The 17,608-nt window shown below is 41.1% G+C and overlaps 1 protein-coding gene across 2 annotated transcripts in view; it reads left to right on the top strand.

Moving 5' to 3' along the window:
- Positions 1-17,608, top strand: part of ADAMTSL1 (ADAMTS like 1) — a 468,821-nt gene that overhangs the window by 252,786 nt on the left and 198,427 nt on the right. Inside the window, exon 1 of one of the 2 annotated variants that reach the window (XM_054186242.1) lies at positions 16,623-16,862. The exons of the other annotated variant lie outside the window; for it this stretch is intronic. Coding sequence (XP_054042217.1) covers positions 16,806-16,862 — 57 coding nt within the window. The 5' untranslated portion in view covers positions 16,623-16,805. Of the gene's footprint in view, positions 1-16,622; positions 16,863-17,608 lie in introns of those variants that run through there. 2 annotated transcript variants of the gene reach the window in all.

The following is a 17,608-nucleotide window of genomic DNA, read 5'->3' as shown; positions in this document are numbered from 1 at the left end:
AAAAATTGGGCAATGGAGAATACCATCATGCTGGTGGAAACAGAGGGGCCCAACCAAAGCCATGGTTTTAGCAGAGCTCCCCTTGCCCCTTGCTGGTACCATCCCTGTAGACACAGGGGTGAGCTTCCTCTCACTCCTCATCAGTTTCTTCTGCCTACCTGCCTGTCACCCACGTGTGTACTGCATGGTCCTGAAGGCCATTAGAAACCAGTCATAGTAAAAACTGCTCTCTCCACAGTATCAACACTACAGACATGTGACAAGAATGGCTTATCTCCTTCTGTTGTATGATAAAAGAAAAACAGTGTTGTTTTAATTGATCACTGTCACAAGACCTTTGTCTTCTACTGTGCAGACAAACATTTCTGTCCTACAACAACACTAATCAAGCAGCAGGAAACCATTATCTCATAACAATATTCCTGCGGATTGGCTTTATTTCATAATTAGCTGTGAAGTTTTTTTCCTTGAGCTGATAGGGTTGTGCTGAAATTTCTCTGTTTACATTTATTTTATGTTTACTTCTTGGTTTTGTTCTTCTTAGCAAGGAAAATAGAAAGCATAAGAGAAAGCAAAAGATTTTTGAGTTGAACTTTCAAACAAAAGTGTATGAGTATAATTACTGCTTGCAGTTAATGCCTACAATCTGTAAACTTGCAGTCTGTGTGCTTGGCATTGCAGTCAGAGAACAAAATGTGCTCTGCTCTAGAGAGCTTTTCATATGCAGTGCCGCAGCTCTCAAGTGAATTGCAGTATGTAAGTCATCAGAGTTGACAAAATGTCTTTGAGAAAGGCTTTTACAAGCATTTTTGAACTCTTAGTTCTTCCACAAAGGATGGTGTCTAAGCAGGAAAACCACTTCTGTTCACTAGCACAAAATCTGTGTGTAGGGTCCCTACGCCTGTTGACTTCATTTAGGTTCATCTGAAGGCAAAACCTGGCCCATTGCATATTACAGCATTAAACAGCATTATGTTACTGAAGAACGAGAGTTTTAATATCTCTCCTATAGAGACTTTGAATAAATTTAAAGATCTCCTAAATAAGTCCTTTCACTTGTATTGATATGACTTTGTGCATCCACCTTGCTTATTCAGTGTTTAAAAGCAAACTGAATTCAAGTATCATCCAACTGAAGGCATGCAATCAGTAGGGCTATACTGAGAATCTGACCCAGCCGTTTTTTCCTTTGACACAGATAAGTTTTGTGAAGAAAAGTGAATAGCCTATATTGAAAGGTTAGTAAGGTGGCACACAGTACTATTTCTCATTGTTGTTCACAGAAGCAATCTTTCAGTTAGAAACACAGACACCAACGTAACAATGCAATGAGTGGCATGTTAATAAATACCAGAGGACCATGTGACATTTCTGTTACTCGGTGCACTTAGAAAGCAGCAGCCATGTGAAACATGGGCTACTCCGAGCACTGAAAATTGCCATTGAAAGTGACGTGCTCCCAGCTTTTATTTTTGCTGCTCTGTCAGAGAAGTGGACAGATGTCATTTCCAGGGTACTTCACTGCCTTCTCTGGATGTTGAATTCTTTGAGAAACGACAAGGATGGGAGAAAGGGGCTCATTAAGGAGCCCATTACAACGGTTTTAACTTCCACTTTGTAACTTGAGCACTTCTGCTGTTTTCACCTGGGGAAAAAAGTGTAGTAACCTTACAGAGAAAGACACCTGGGATAGTATGGCAGCTTGCTACTTACTTGAAACAACTGAGACGAACCCGTTTGAGTAAAATTAAATCAATACGGCTATTTTCACATTCTTGATGACAGACATACTTTGATCTACCTACTGCCTGTTGTCTTTCTGTTTTCTAATCTGGAGGGGATCACATTTTCACTCTGCAACAACCCCTTACTGGGGTATCAAGGGGACATTTTAGGGCAGTGGTGGAGCTTAACTGCCAACGTGCCTGGAGGTGCACCCTTTCGCAGAGGTGACTCTTTCTTGCCGTCCAGTGGGAGTTTGGGGGTTCACTCTTGGCTAGTCCCTGCCATCCCCTCCCAAGTTGTTTCCCATCTTGCTGCTATTCTCTGCCCGATCTTTTCGGCATACCCTAGAGGGGGCTGCCGCACTGCTGGCCTCTCTGCAGCGGTCGGCTGCTCATCCGAGTAGAGAGCCAGTCCATCAGCATCACCAGCCTCTTGCTCTTTCCTCTGGCACACACATCATATGTACACCTTCACGCAGAGGTGCAGTATGCATCCCTGGCTGGCTTCTAGTGGCCCGTTTTGGGACCATTTGGGGAACGGAGGGGTGTAAGAAAAAGCACCGTGACTTCATCATGCAAAATTTACACAGATAAGCTACTCCTTATAAACTGGTGCCTAAAAGTGTATGCAGTACAGTATGAGAGAACCTGCTTTAACATTCCATGGGGCTCCAACAGTATTTCCTAGCTAACAAATGGAACAAATACTGTAAAAAGTATGAGAGCAATCGCCATGATGGCTCCTTGCTACAACTCTGCCCCATGCTCTAGGCCCCTCACTGTCAATGAAGAATGTTGTTTCTTACAGGCATGCCGTTAAATATCCTGGCTGTGTTTAAACAGTTCTGCCCACAGAACTTAATATGCAGACTTGATGGCACTAAAAATACCGATGATTTGGTTTGCAGATTACTAGTTGTTGTGGTTGTAAGTCTTTTGTCATGCAAATGCCTAGTTTATCCTGTTTATGAAAGCAGCTACTTTTTCACTTATCTCAGGGGCTGTGTTTTGAAGATGAGGCATTCTTTTCAGAGAAGCTTATAACTGGAAATACTTACCAGGGGTATAGCAAGCATATAAAGCCTGATCCTATGCTGTTCACTGGGTTTTCAGAAGAGTTCAGTAACTCACATACAGGCTTTTAGGCAGAGATGTCAGGTCGATGCGAAGAATGAACCATGCAAACATAGGCCTCTACCTCTTAAAAAATCCACTTTCTGTGGAAGCACTCCAATGCCAATGAATATACCTTTGCAAATCATCTGGGTCAGGCACCAACACATGTCATTAGTTATGTGAGTGCCTGATATCTTTGGCTCAGGACCTTTCTGAGGAATACAGCTTATTATGTTTCCTGAAACTGTATTAGTTGCACCAGTCAAGATACACAGGAAGGAAGCAGGATAAATCACTGCAAGTGATGACACACACACACATTGAGGAAGCATGTATTCATGTGCTTTCAAGAAAATCATGAAAAGTTCTTAGTCACACAAGGCACTTCAAAAATCTTGTGATGTAGAAGCCAGTAACTGTGTGTCTAATGCTGGAAAATCTGGTGCTATTTATTCCAAGATGCATTGTTTTATGGTTGCCAAGTAGATGCAACTGAATCCTCTCTATGCTGCTCTAACTCCTGTGTTCAGTTGATTATCCCTGACATAGAGTCTTATGTCTTGTTCTTACTATGGATCAAGAAATGATTCTCTGAAATGCAATCAACCATCCATGTTACTGAACCACAGATTCAGTGAGAACCACTGTTTGGAAAATGCTCATTGTAATGGAAACAGGAAGAAATTTTAAGAGATGGGAAATGAAAGTATTAAAACTTTGTGCAAAATATTATTTATAATCCAAATACATGCTCTTTAATTAAACTCATAATTATTTCTCCCTAATGAAGCTTCACTTTAATTGCTTTCCCTTCTGGCAATACCCTTGAACAATGTGTAAAATTTTTTCATGTGCAGTGCACAGCATATAAACTGGGGAAATGGCAAGCTCTCTGTCTGTGCAGGTCCAGCCCAGTGTTTTGCAGAACAGTAGCAGTACAGTCTACGTGTTACGTGGTGATGCCATAGTAAAACACTCAGACTCAGTGTTTCCCAGAAGAATAAAAGAAAACATACAATGAGCGGAAGAAAAATATAGGTGGAAAAGGAAGCCTTTCTCCTCAAGTACTGAATCTCAGCTGCAGAGTTTGACTCTGCCCTGACCAACACCTCTCCATTCTTACTGGAATCACTAGGCTATTTGTCAGGCCAGAGTGAGCTGCTACATTTTATTATGCAGTAAAAAGTACTTCTTTTTCCTTTTTAACTCTTTTTAAAACATTAAAATGCAGAGGGGAGCCTTAACTCAGTTCTGTCTCTCCCACAGCTTAAGTGGTGGAGCTACTGCTACATTCATGCTTCAGGAGAGGAAAATAAAGCCAAGGCTGAGAAAATTTGAACCAGTAACTTCAATAGTGCTTTAGCAAATGCTGTCTTCGGATGGGCACACCAACTTCCTAAAGAGACTTCTGGGTACCCCTTCAACAGCAAAAATTGTATCTTGATGTTACAGACATTTAAAATTTGTTTTATTTTCTCCCACCCCACCCAATCACTGTAGAGGGTGGAATGGTGGATTTTACCTTCCTAGGTATCAAATAATAGAAAAGCAAAGCTGCTGCTTAATTAAAGTAGCCTTGAGCAGCATTACTTCAAACACAAAGCACATGACATCTGGGCATATGCTTAAAAGAAATTTATTTTATTTACCGCTAAGACAATTAGCCGAAGAGTGGTTTGGTGATCACTGACTAGGATCTTGACGTTTCTGGAGAATCTTCATGTGATTTTAACCATACCATGCACCTCACTTGCCTGTATCTCATATCCTCACATCTGAATGTGGAAAATAAAAGATACTTCTAAATCACATGGTGGTAACTATGCTAATGAATAGGCATACCTATAAATTGCAAAACCTTGGTTTAACATGACTCACACTGAAGAAACCATCTAATTCTGTAGTTTGTCAGAGACTTGTCACAGTGATCCTTAAATGCGCATTATATTCACCAGGTGACCCTTATTCGTATGTTGGCATCTTTTTAACTGAGGTGGATGTTTCTTTGGAAGGGCTACCCCTAACCACTAATACTAGTGGGACAGTGGGATTAATGGCATACAGCTTGCTTCTCAGCCTGCATTTCAAAGACTCCGAGAAAAGACTGCGTGTCACTTAAAGGAAACAAAGCTCTATTGGACAGAAAGGCCTTAGAAATGTAAAGCCTAATGATTACAGATGGCACTGTAGGAGATGTATTAAAGACACATGAAACTCCCGGTGTTATAGCCTCTGCTGCTAAATGATACTACAAAACTACAATTCTTTAACCTTACCCACTGCTGTTGCACAGCATTTCTGAGCAGTTTTCCTCTCCCCACCAGATACAGGTTATTAGCTAGAGCATATCTTTCTGAATGTCATATAGGTTTTAGAAAGTTGAGCCTTTGGTGTATTTCATACAGATAAGAAAATGTGTATTATAGTGTACACTATTGGGTGTGCAGTGCTGTATTGCTGTGTCAGTCTGAAAGCTGTTATTTCATCTCTAGCTTCTTCCAGCTTACCTGCATTAGCTTTACAACTGATGACAGCATCACAGCAAGTTATCAACAACCTGACAGAATTTTATGATGCAGTGACATGTCATTTACTCTTTTTCTCCCTGTGTAGTGAAAGTCTGTGCTCATAAATGTTAAAGAATTACCAACAAAAGAAACCAACCACCCCCTCACAATTCACAGAGAAGATACGATGCAGACCTGCAATACAAACACGTCTGTTCTGCTTTATCTTTTACTCTGACACTGGACAGAAGAACAAGTCCATACACGTATGGTCAAAGCCAGGAGAGGAAAGGGGAGAAGGCAGAAGTAGCGCATAGCGTGGAAATGTAAATCTTTACATATAAATAATGCTGTAAAACCACAGTAAGCAATTAGGATTGCCTAGGTAATCTGCCCCATAGTCTTTCATGATTTAGATACAGTTCTTTCTTACTACGTCAAAGCCTTTTGCAGAAGAATGACTTTTAGCCAGTAGTCCTGTTATGCTCTTTCACTGAACAAAGGTATACTCCAGCACAAGAATATTTCTTATTGACTCCAGTGCTGTTGTGCAGGCAAATAAAATTACAAACCTAAGTGGTCAGAACAATTGTTAATGTCAAAGATACATAAAAGCAAATTTTATAAATCAGGACTCAAATAAAAGAAAGAAGATAAAGCCAAAAACTGCATTAAGATAGCTCCATAAAAGGCTTTATAAGTTAAATGTAGAACAGATTATGCGGTGCATCACGAAGTAGTAGCTTTTGGAAACAAGTATGCATGAAATACAATATCCATGTCAGTGCATAAACTGCTTAAATAAAGCAAATGGCACCTGGTGACAGACAAATTATAATGATGGCTCCAAGAGTTTTTTTTAAAGATATATGAAGATATTTTTGTTATAGCTATGACTTCAGGCAAAATGCTAGATTGTGCAAAAATAAAGGCCAGTCTGTCATATGAAGTAGCTAAAAGACACTGTAAAAAGCTCCCAGAGAATCTGTAATATACAAAGATGATGGGACTATGTCGTGGTTTTGGCCAAATCGGCCAATAGCCAGCGACAGACGCTCCCCCCCAGCCTCTCATGCATGGGGAGGAGGAGGAGAGATAAAGAGAGATTTACGAGTTTAGAAGAAACTAAACTACTTTAATAAAATATTAAGAATAAAATAAAAAGGAAAATAATGAACTGGATACAGTATATACAAAACCGTATTAAGCTCCCAGGATGATGTCACTGGCAGGCACTGGGGAAGTCCCAGGCTGGACTCAGTGACGGGTGGGAACCAGGTTCCAGGGTTGAAGTCAGGAACACAGGGATCGGGATCAAAGGCAGATGAACAGACAGGGTCCTCCTCAGACGTCAGCCATTGAAGGAAGAGAGCTGACCCTTTGATCCCTCATCTTTTAGACTGAGCATGGGGCAGATGGGATGGAATACCCCTGTTGGTCAGTTTTGGGTCACCTGTCCCGTCCGTTCCTCCCTGCAGGTGGGACCCCTCTATGCTTTTCCGCTTCTGACCCTCCAACGGGGCAAATAACAAAATTAGCTGACCTTGGTTGTTACAGCAATAAGGATAAGCAAGAGCCTCCCTGCATACCATTCCTTGGCACAAGCTGTAAACGTTGGTTTTATCACTCTGAGTGAACCACTTAGACACAACATGCTGTTAATTTCAGAGAGTTAGAAGAGGCCTAGCTAAGAAGTAAAATTACTGAACAGAAAGTTCTGTTTTACCTCAAACCAGGACAGATTATAAGCTTCTCTTGCACAGATAAAGGAAGTCCTTTCGTTCTCTTACATTTCTCATAATTGTTTTGTGCTTTGGGATTAAGACATGCATGACGCAACAAGATACCTGACAATAGTAGATTCTCATGAGAATTCATCTGGTAAATGGCCTTTGAGGTTAAAGCTCTGAATTATAGTAGGATGCAGGACTCAGCCTTATGTGCTTTTCCCGTGAAAAAATGTTGGCACAGCAGGCCTTGAACCAGTAAGTACAGGGATAAATGATGGTTCTAAATAATCTCGTCCTGAAATTCAGTTAAAGAACAATTGTTCCGTTGTTTGCTGACAAAGTTACTGGAAATCAGAAGTGCAATAGAACCAAATCATTTGGCTTCTGACTCTGAGTAACTCCAGCCAACCAAGTCCTGTGTGCTTAACCATGCAACATTATCTGCTCTCCTCTCAATGTGCCTTTAATACGTTTTGATAATATATGTTAATCAGTTTGATCGAAACAGACTGTGCATGAAGTTTAGGGGCAGATATTAACTTCCTGTGTGACTTAGGGGTTTAGTCTTTACTGGTTAAAGCTGGTCAGTGCTCCTTATCTTCCATTGCTCAGAAATTTGTGTATACTGCAGTAATTGATTTGATTGGAGAATCACATAATTCTCATTTGAGGGGAAGGTTTAATGCTCTTAGTCAAGACAGTTTTCTTCAGTTCCTCAATGAGTATTTGTCACACTCAGTGCCACGATCATCTTTGTCTTTAATTGCCACATGGAAAGTTTTTATTTTTGAAATTCAGATTATACGAGCACACAGTGAATTACATGATAAAACAAATCGCAATGCAGACTAAATGCCATACAAATTGAGATTTTGCTCCAATTTTCACCTGTTTTAGTTTGTAAAAGACCCTACTGAATTCACTTTCATTATTCCTGATTTCTTCCATGAATGAGAGAAGGATTAGGCTCTTTAAGATTATATCATCTAACCACATGCCTGGCTCAGTGCAAGCTACTCATATATTTACCAGCCACAATTGTTCTTTAAATATTTTTAAAAAGAGCCTTTTCTGTGAAGATTCAGTCCACATATGGATTTAAATTTTGAGTTGCCAACCTTCATGAATTCAAACTAGAAGGTCAGTAGATCCTACCAGATGTAAACACAGGAAATAAAAATTATTTCATTTTTTCACCTGTTTCGCTGACAGTGAGAATATTTTCTGCTTAGCTCAAAAGAAGAATACTATCTGTCTTGTTTCACTGCTTCCTATATTTCTACCATTTTGAAACTGTTTAATCCATCAAGTAGAAACTGCTGCTCTTTGCATAGTCAGCCGCAGTGCCGAGAAATATAATATGGAACACGATAGCCTCCTAGTTATTAACATTATAATTTCTTCCAGTATTTTACTGGTTGCTTATAAATACATTTTTGTTACAACATAATAGTGCATTCATGGTCACGATTGTATACAGGTAGGAGTTGTTCACTTTTCTCAAACATTTGCAAGAAACATAAACAAAAACCATATGTTTCAAATATTTCACTGAATACCTTTTTCCACTTCTGTGCGTGTGCTGCAGCCATTTGAGCCCTGTGCTGTTTCAAAATCCTAGCACTTACCCTCATGTTTTATGACATATTCTTTATCTTTCTATATTTTTAAATGTGCTTTGTGCTCTAAATGGAAGATTTTTTCCCTCAATGCTGACCCTCAGTTCTTCTTCATCTCTGTGATTGTCACAAGAACAATATCGATTCCAGCTTTTAAGCAGAACATTCAGTGTTTTTGTGCTATAATCCTTGCTGTTCGTCTGCATTGTTAATCTTTGTTAACTTGGCCAATGTGGGGATAAGTACTCTGTGTCTTTTGCATGGAGAACCTCGTTGTGACTGAGTGAATGTTCCATCCACGTGGCATCTTCACTAGTGTTTTGATATTCAAAACTCTCTCGCTAAGAAAGAAGGGTTTCTCCACTGCTTAAATATCTTGCTGGCTCAACATTTCAAAGTATGCTTTGTGCTGTCCAGGCGTTCTCATTAATTGCTAGCACAAGAGATGGGCCAAAACCCAAAAGTTTTGAATCCAACTCCTCTCCTTCCTCCACACCCCTTGTCTTCTGGAAAATTTGGAAAGCTGAATCCAGACACAGCCGAGTATCGCAAGTTGGCCAAACACCAATCCCACCTCCCCCACCTTAGGGGTTTTCCAAACCCTGATCCAAAATGTACTCCCTAGTCTTCTTTTCTTCCTCGTTTCTTTGTAAGATTCTTAAAACTTGCATATTCTTTCCTTGATGATACTCTGGCAGTTTTACCTGCTCGATTTTAGGTTTGCTCACAATGGTCTAAGCCTGCCTGTAGAATCTGAATTTTGGTAAAAAGAAAAGGAAAGTGTAATTTAATCCCATTTGTATTACAAGAGCTAAAAGCCATGTGAAGATTTACCTATGTTCTACTGACACAGAAGGAAAATAAGACAAGAAAAAAGCCTTGTAATAGAGATCCAAATAGGTTAAAAAGTGTGTGAGGGTTTTTTTGTTTGGTTTGGTTTGGTTTTGTTTCTTCAGTAGAGAAATTTATAACTCATAACGCTCCAACTGACTTCCAGCTGGGGTGGTTTACAAAAGTATAGGCTCTGTTCCTGCAGTATTCAAAAGCAATATTATCAGCCCCATGTGTTGTTGTGTAATATCTCTAAAATCACAAGTTTGATAGGTCAAATGATGAGACTTCCAATAATTGCATGCAAACCTGTTTGTATCTGCTGTTGGTATCTATCTGAGGCTTTAAAGATCATGTTTTCTAGCTATTTTTTGCCAGCAGTGAGCCTAGAAACTTTTATGAAAAGTGAAACTCACATATTGACCTGACATCTGAAGCTGGGTCTGTGAGTTAAAAACCTGGTAATGACTATGAAACTGCAAGAATTTGCAAGAGTTGTCAGCATAGAGCCAGTCTCTTATTTGCTTGAAGTTCACTGCCAGATCTGCATGTGTTCTGTAAGGTAATGGAAGCACCCTGCAGGTAATGTCAATTTACTGACATACTGCTTACAGTGAGTTTCTTATTCCCATGCATAGTTAAATGAGATTTACTTTAATGTGATTTCTCATGGAACTAACCAACATATTGGTCCATGGAGCTAAGGCTGCCAGTTTGCATCTTCAGAGACCTCGTCCATTTCTGTGCTCTGTCAGTGACTTCATGTAAAATCATGGGCAAGTTAGTTTCCCCGCACCCAGAATGTCCTGTTTGTAAAACCTAAAACCAGTATTTGCTGTATTTTGTGGGCTGTTCAGAGAGTACGGCATGTAAACAACTGTTAGAGCAAGCTGAGGTACAGTGCTAGCTGGGAGAAAAGAGGTGCAGAAAGACTGGGGATAAATAAATTGCACAGACTTCTGAAGGTAGACTTGAAAAGGATCATGCAGCAGTGCAACAATATGGGAAACAGTCTTGTGTGAGGAAAAGAAGTTGGAATGTAGAGGCTCACTTTCCAGAAGCAAAGCGTGAGTGGCCCAGAGTCATGTGCGAGCCCACTCACAGACAAGCACTGGGATGACTCTAAAAACAAGAATCCATTTTAGACTGCCCGCAAGGAGCATGTCCAAAAGTTGAGGAGAGATATTAAAGGTATGTAAGTGTCACCCTGGGAAAGGAGTAAGCTTGAGCGAGAAACAATGTTGGAAGAATGATGGATACATCCTTCTCTGTCTCACCTGGGGTTCTCCATCAAAACAGTAGGAGGAAGCAATTTTGCATCTGCATCGCAGAATTCTCCTATTTTGCTGTTGTAATCCAGAGCTCAAACATGTCAGTTCAAGATGCCTGGTTCATCCGCTAAATTACCACATCCTTGCAATGAAAAAAAATGAATACAGTGTTAAACTGTTGTGAAAAACCCTGCAAGAGTCTATAAACTTTTAGATATTTTGGTAAGATTTTGATTTAGATTTTTCTGCTGCCAAAGGTTAAGGGCTGTTACTGAAGTGCAATAGGTATCTTAATTCATAAGGTAAATGGTGACAGTGTAACATGGGAAGCTCTTTGTATCTCACCACTTCAGTGAGTGCAGTTAAATTTCTAGAAAGAAGCAGTCCCCACATATGAATTCACTCCAACTCTTCCCACAATTCCTGTGGATGAAGCAACTGTTCAGCTTCAATGTTGAAAGCTCAAAATGTTTCATGCGAAAGCATCTCATCGGTCTGACTTCTGCCCAGTTAAACAAAATGGATTAAGCAGTGTTGCTTACCTCTTTCTCAAGACTTCTCCTCACGTTAGTTGTAGAAGCTCACGTGGGTGCCGAAGACAGGGAGGTTCTAAGGTGATCTCATTGCACCCCAGTGCCAGTGGCAACCAGTGTCCCATACAGGGCAAAGACTGAATGAATCTGAAGTCCGAACTATCTATCTATTGCCCTGCTAGGTGTGAATGATGGATGTTCATACTCCTCAAAGCTATATTGCTCCTGCTATTGTATGTTTGAATTTTATCTCAAGTCAGAGGTGTAGGTAAAGGTTTTATATGCATCAGCGCCGTAACCTTCGAGGGAAGTGCTTTCGCAATCACAGGTCACGTGCATCTGGGTGACCTTCCCCTAGGCAGTCCAGAATACTGCAGGCCTTGTAGCTTTCATTCGAAGGCACACACACATGTAAATGCAAATCCTATCTAAAGCTCTGTATAAAGCACTGACTCCCTCCCGCTTCTCACTTTCCGTACTTGTGCAAGCTTCCAGGTTCCCAGAAATCAATACAGGCTTATAAGAGAAAAAAAATCTAAGAATAACTGTTAACTGAAAAAGTAAAAAGAAATAAAAAATGCTGGTTGCTACAGACCTGATGGCAAAAAAGAGGTCCAACCTCCAGAAAGAGACAGGTGGCTTCTGAGTGAAAACGGTAACATATTCTCCCCAGGGAGATCAGCTCCAAAGCTGAGTTCACTCTTTCCTGCTATAAAGCATATTGATGTTAACCGTTTTCTTCTGCCCGCACGTGTGTTTTTCAAATTAGGTATTGTTAAATCTGTAGAGCTTAAAATACCACTTCAGACACCCTCCTTTGCTTCTACTTCCATTTCATATAATCTGCCATAGGTGTACGGTGCCGATAACAAGCTCTGCTTCTCACACACAGATGCAAACCGATTTAATTTAAACACCTGTCAGAGGTGAAGGAGAACTCGAACTACTGATCAGTACAGAAAGTGGAAGGGTAGTTTTCCCGACATGGAATAGTATGTATTTGTGCATTCACTCTCCCCTCATAAGCCCTCCCAGTGAAGGGCTTATGTTTGTAATATCAGGGCTTGGAGGCGACTTACTTGCATATGTGTACTCAGAAAGTGTTACCGAATGCAATCCTGGACTCACCAATCTCCAGTATCAATTGTGCAAATGATCTTAAAGGACTGAGGACTTCATCTGTAGCATTAAGATTTGCTGAGAACAACCTCTGTCTTACTGGTGAAACAAAGTGCTGGGCACAGTAGGCACCATCCGGATTCATATCCCTCGAGGTTTCAGCTGTTACTTCTGCTGCAGGTAGAGTCCTTTATTGCTCTGAATTCTTGCATTTTTTTAAGGTGCATGGCAGAGAGCATTTGGAGATGAACAGGGCCTGAGGGTTTGCACCTTTCAGGCAATGTTACCTTGTTCAGGGCCTTTTTTCCTTCTTACTATAGGCTTGATTTTTGAGTATATATGCAAGCCAAAAAGAAATGCCCCCACCCCCAAACTAGTGTTCCTAGCAAGACCTTTCAGCAAGACAAATAAATGAACTCCACACAAAATGCATATATGCAGTATAACAAAACCCTGGACCTGAACAGCAGGATATGGAGACATTCAGCTCCAGAACACTTCCAGGCACTTCATGCCTTAAAGTAATTTTTCAGTAAATCTACACTTCTTTTTCAGTTCATTTTTTTTTTCAGTTAGAAATAATTCAAATGAGCCTTTAGGTAGAGGCAACACTGCTCTGTAGAAATTGGCAGATATTGGGCATGACTCCTCATTAAAGCTGTATGCAAGAATTTGAGTAGACCTTTCCTTTGGACTTGATTCATGTGAGTTTCCATTCCTTGAATTTCACTTTGATTTCTAGGTTCAAATATGTGTGGAAAACTAAAAGCCAAACTGTTGGAAGTATGATATTCATGTGGTTTCATGAAAAAATTATGGGTTTTGCATGAGTTTGTTGTGAAAACAAAATTCAAGCTGCATTTTAGAATCTGGTCTGAATTTTAAATGTGCAACAAAATATTAGGTCTGGTGAATTTCATACAATTTACAATGCTATTATGAACATCTTGCTGCTCTGCTACTGATTAAACACATATCTTGAATAAACAAAGCTCTTTACAGCTAAATCACCTTTTCAACATGCCTGAACATTGCAGGCCACATAATTTGGTAACGTTACTACAAGACCTTCAACTCATTACAAGAAAGACGTTAAGGTGCTGGAGTGCATCCAAAGAAGAGCAACAAAGCTGGTGAAGGTTCTAGAGAAAAGGTCTATGAGGAGCAGCTGAGGGAACTGGGATTGTTTAGTCTGGAGAAAAGGAGGCTGAGGGGAGACCTTACTGCTCTCTTACAAACTACCTGAAAGGAGGCTGTAGCAAGGTGGGTGTCAGTCTCTTTTCCCACGTATCAAGTGATAGGATGAGAGGAAATAGCCTCAAGTTGCACCAGGGGAGCTTTAGATTGGATATTAGGAAAAAGTTTTAGACTGAAAGGGTTGTCAAGCATTGGAACAGGCTGCCCAGGGAAGTGGCTGAGTCACCATTCCCGGAGGTATTTAAAAGTTGTATAGATGTGGCACTTAGGGACATGGTTTAGTGGTGGACTTGGCAGTGTTAGGCTTACAGTTGGACTCGATAATCTTAAAGGTCTTTTCCAACCTAAATGACTCTATGATTCTATTCTATGACTAACTTCCTTCTCTGCCATCGTTCTTCATGCAAAATTCCCACCAGTTGCAATGGGAGGTCCATGAACAGAACAATGGCAGGATACATGGAAGCCAAGTATAATCCAGTTATTCCAGTTTAGATGATTCAGTTGCCTATTGAGACCTCTGCACTGATAAGAATACTCTCCACAACTTCCTTTTAAAAAACCCACCTTTTCCAAAGGTGAACAAGAAGTGTCCAAAATCAGGAATTCTGAGATGGGCTTATGTAGTGTTAGTGCAACATCTTTGGTTTAAAGTTGGGCTAAGAGAAAGAAAAAAAAAAAAAAGAAAAAGACAAACAAATAGTCATTAAAACATTCTCCTCAGTTGTTTCATCTATTATAAGCCATGTAATCATAATTGCAGCAGTTTGGTTCTTAAAAAAAAAGCAGTCATCATTTAATCTATTCAATATTACAAACCTTGCTGTGTTAACATAAAAATTCATCATTGAAAATTTTGTATACAGGAATTCCAGGGGGTATCTGTAAGTACTTCTCCTATGATGTTAGCCTTCTTGGGACAAAGGAACCGAGTACAGGAAAAAACAGACAGCGGTGGCCAGGAGATATGTGGAAAAAATCCTGTTGTGCAGCTCTCAGGTGTGTGTTGACACTGCTGGTGAAGCAAAGGATTTGTGCCTTTGTGTGGTGGTGCTATTTTTAAAAGGTACACTGGACTTTGAGTAGCTTTATATGTTTAGTTTCCCGAGTTTTCAAGGGCAATATGAGAAGTTGTAAATTCTGCCATGGTGTCATCCTATAGTGGTTTCCCCACTTATGAGCCAGAGGGTGATGCGAAGTGATCCACCCCTCCCCTCTCCTCCAGGAGGTGGTCTCTGAAGTTGCTGTGTGGGAATTTGGACACATAAAGGACTCACTGGTGGTATAGGCCTTTTCTCACCCCTGCTACGTTCATTCCACCTAGCTGGTTTTCCATTGTAGCAACTTCCTACTGAGACTTTTCAGTATTCTTTGTCCTGTTTCCCTGACCACCAAGCCCAAAGGTCCCCAACCAAGCTACTGCTGGCCAGTGCAAGCTGAAATCTGTCTCTCCCGCTGTTCCTAATTACTTTTGTTTCTTGTTCCAAATTTCTGTTTTCAGCCTAATTTCCCAAGCCTGGGTCTGTCTAGCTTATCTCTTTTCTATTTTGGCCTTCAGATGTTTTCAGCGTTTATGTTCCTGTTCCTGTTATGCCAAGCCAGACCCTCTTCTTTCCCCCTATCTGACTTCCCAACATCTGTAACTCTTTTTTTTTCCCCTCAGTTCCTTTCCTCTTGCAAACTCTGTATCACTCTCCATCTGCTAGTCCAGCTTTTCCTCCAGGCTGTTTTTCATTTCTGCTTATGTGCAGTTCTCTTAGATGGTCTGTGGTCTACACTTGCTCCTTTTTCCTTTCTGTCCCCAGTCCTGGTGCCCTTGGCAGAGTTTCCCTTTCCTTTGCTAACTTCTGACTTCAGTCACTTTTCAGGCTCATTGCCAGCATACTGTTCTCCACTCCTAATACACATGTACCTTACTTTTCTCCTTCATTGTCTGAGTTTACTGAGGTACCACAGTCAAGAGCTAAGGGAAGACAGGGCTTTCTACATGCCCATCTGGATGTGGCGTGTCCTGCAGCACCGTAATGTTGCGACTGCAAAAGACATTCGGCTCAGCCCCATGTGGGAGAATGCCTACTGCATTGAGAAAGAGTTCTTGGATCCAGTTTGCAATTTCTGCTTCAGAAAATAAAACAAACAGGCAGACTGGGGGAAAAAAAAAAAAAAAACGAGTTGGAGAATCTGGAGACTTCAGGCAATGCAGGGGCATAGGCATGAGAACTGGATGAATTCTGACCAGAGTGAGAGCAGTGATTTGAAACTCCTGTCTGTCAAATTAACAGTAAAAAGGTAGAGTTCCCAGCTTTCTTGAGGTGTGTGGAACTTTGCCTTTCTGTGCGAAATTCTTCCTCCCATAAACTCACTTTCCTTCTAATGCAGAATAGGGCAGTTTTTAAATTTCCCCTCAAAAGAAAAGAAGTAGTGACAGAAAGACTGTCACTCAGTCCTGTTAGAAACATTCCTGCTTTTCAATTTGGGAGCAGAGTCAGACCCCTTTATGGGAGAACAAATGGTGTAAAAGGGTTCCAGAGAGCACTCTTCTGTAGAGAATACAAGGCTTTAGTAAAACATACATTCTCCCTGGAGGATTTCAGCATTTTCCGATTGGTGCCTTTTATGGCATACATTATGTATTGACACAGATTAAGTTTCCCTCCTGTCTGGAACAATGCACGCTCAGGAGGAGAGCTACCGACCTAGCAATAAGCGTGAACAGCTCATGGCAAGTGGTGGAGCAGAGCTCCTGGAGGACGGCGAGCTGAAGGCAGAGCACTCCCTTGAGCTGTGCCATTCTGCCTCTCTCCTCCTCCTTCTCCTCCTCCTCCTCCTCTTCTCTCTCTCTTTTTTCTTCCCCTCTGTCTTTCACTGTAACACTCTCCCTAGACCCCTTGGCTTTGTTGTACTGCGTGTCTGACTAGCTGTGGGGGGGGCTCGGGGGAGAGGATTGGCAGCTCGCCGGCTCGGGGAGCGCTTCCCCGCAGCTCACCCCAAACGCACCCACCCACTCACGCCTGGGTCAGGAAATGTGAGCGGGGCTGATGGAGGCGGAGAAGCGGGGCTGAAGGTTCGCACCAGCGCTGGATGTGACAGCAGGCAGCCAGCCGAGGGCTTCGCAGCTTGGGCAAGTGTCCGACCCCAGGTCCGGCACGGACCCCACCATGGAGGGCTGCCGCTGGGCAGCTGCTGGCACTCTGCTTCTGGCTTCCCTCGTCCTGGTAAATGCCATTTCTTTCCTGCAAATACGTATTGCTTGTAGCTGGTACTGTGTCTGTGTGTGTTATATGTGGGTGGGTATGTTTCAAATCTTTAGGATCACAGTTATAGAGTGTTTGTTTTCAATGAATCATGTAAATCTTACCTTCTCTTAAAGTGCTTGGAACTTTGATATTGTGGGTTGCTGCAGGTAGTACCAAGAAGTTGATATTGGCGTCACTTTTATAAACTTGGAGAGCAATGACCTGTGAATGGTGATTTAACTGCTTGGGATTTAGAGAAGAGCTGTTTCTTCCCTCTTTAAGTCAAACTATACCACGCTGTAATGTTCCTGGAGTTTTCTTCCTTCCTAAAAAAACAGAAAAGAAAAAATATTTTTCAGTTGCGCACACGCAGAGACACCAGGTACAGCATGTACTGAACTTTATCCTGCAGCCAGCTTAAATAAGCTCTCATTATGGCTGTAACTCATTACAGAGACAAGTTTATACCAACTTTTGGAAGATATGTTATGTGATATCTGGTATACTTCAGGGCTATAAAGCTAATCGTTACTATATGATTTTCTTGCATACTTGCCCTGATTATCCTGATGGGATGCTCTACAGCTGAGCACTGTAGCTCTGCTCTTTGATTGAGATTAAATGTTCCATTTTGACTCATACTTACTTTTATAAGTATGAGCTGTATGTTTGGTATCAGAAATCTGCAGTAAGAATATTAATGCGCACACACTTTTGATACCGTA

This window comes from Rissa tridactyla, chromosome Z (assembly GCF_028500815.1).
Source record: "Rissa tridactyla isolate bRisTri1 chromosome Z, bRisTri1.patW.cur.20221130, whole genome shotgun sequence".
Taxonomy (NCBI): Eukaryota; Metazoa; Chordata; class Aves; order Charadriiformes; family Laridae; genus Rissa; species Rissa tridactyla.
The sequence above is the reverse complement of the archived record's forward strand: the minus strand, read 5'-3'. Positions and strand labels throughout refer to the sequence as shown.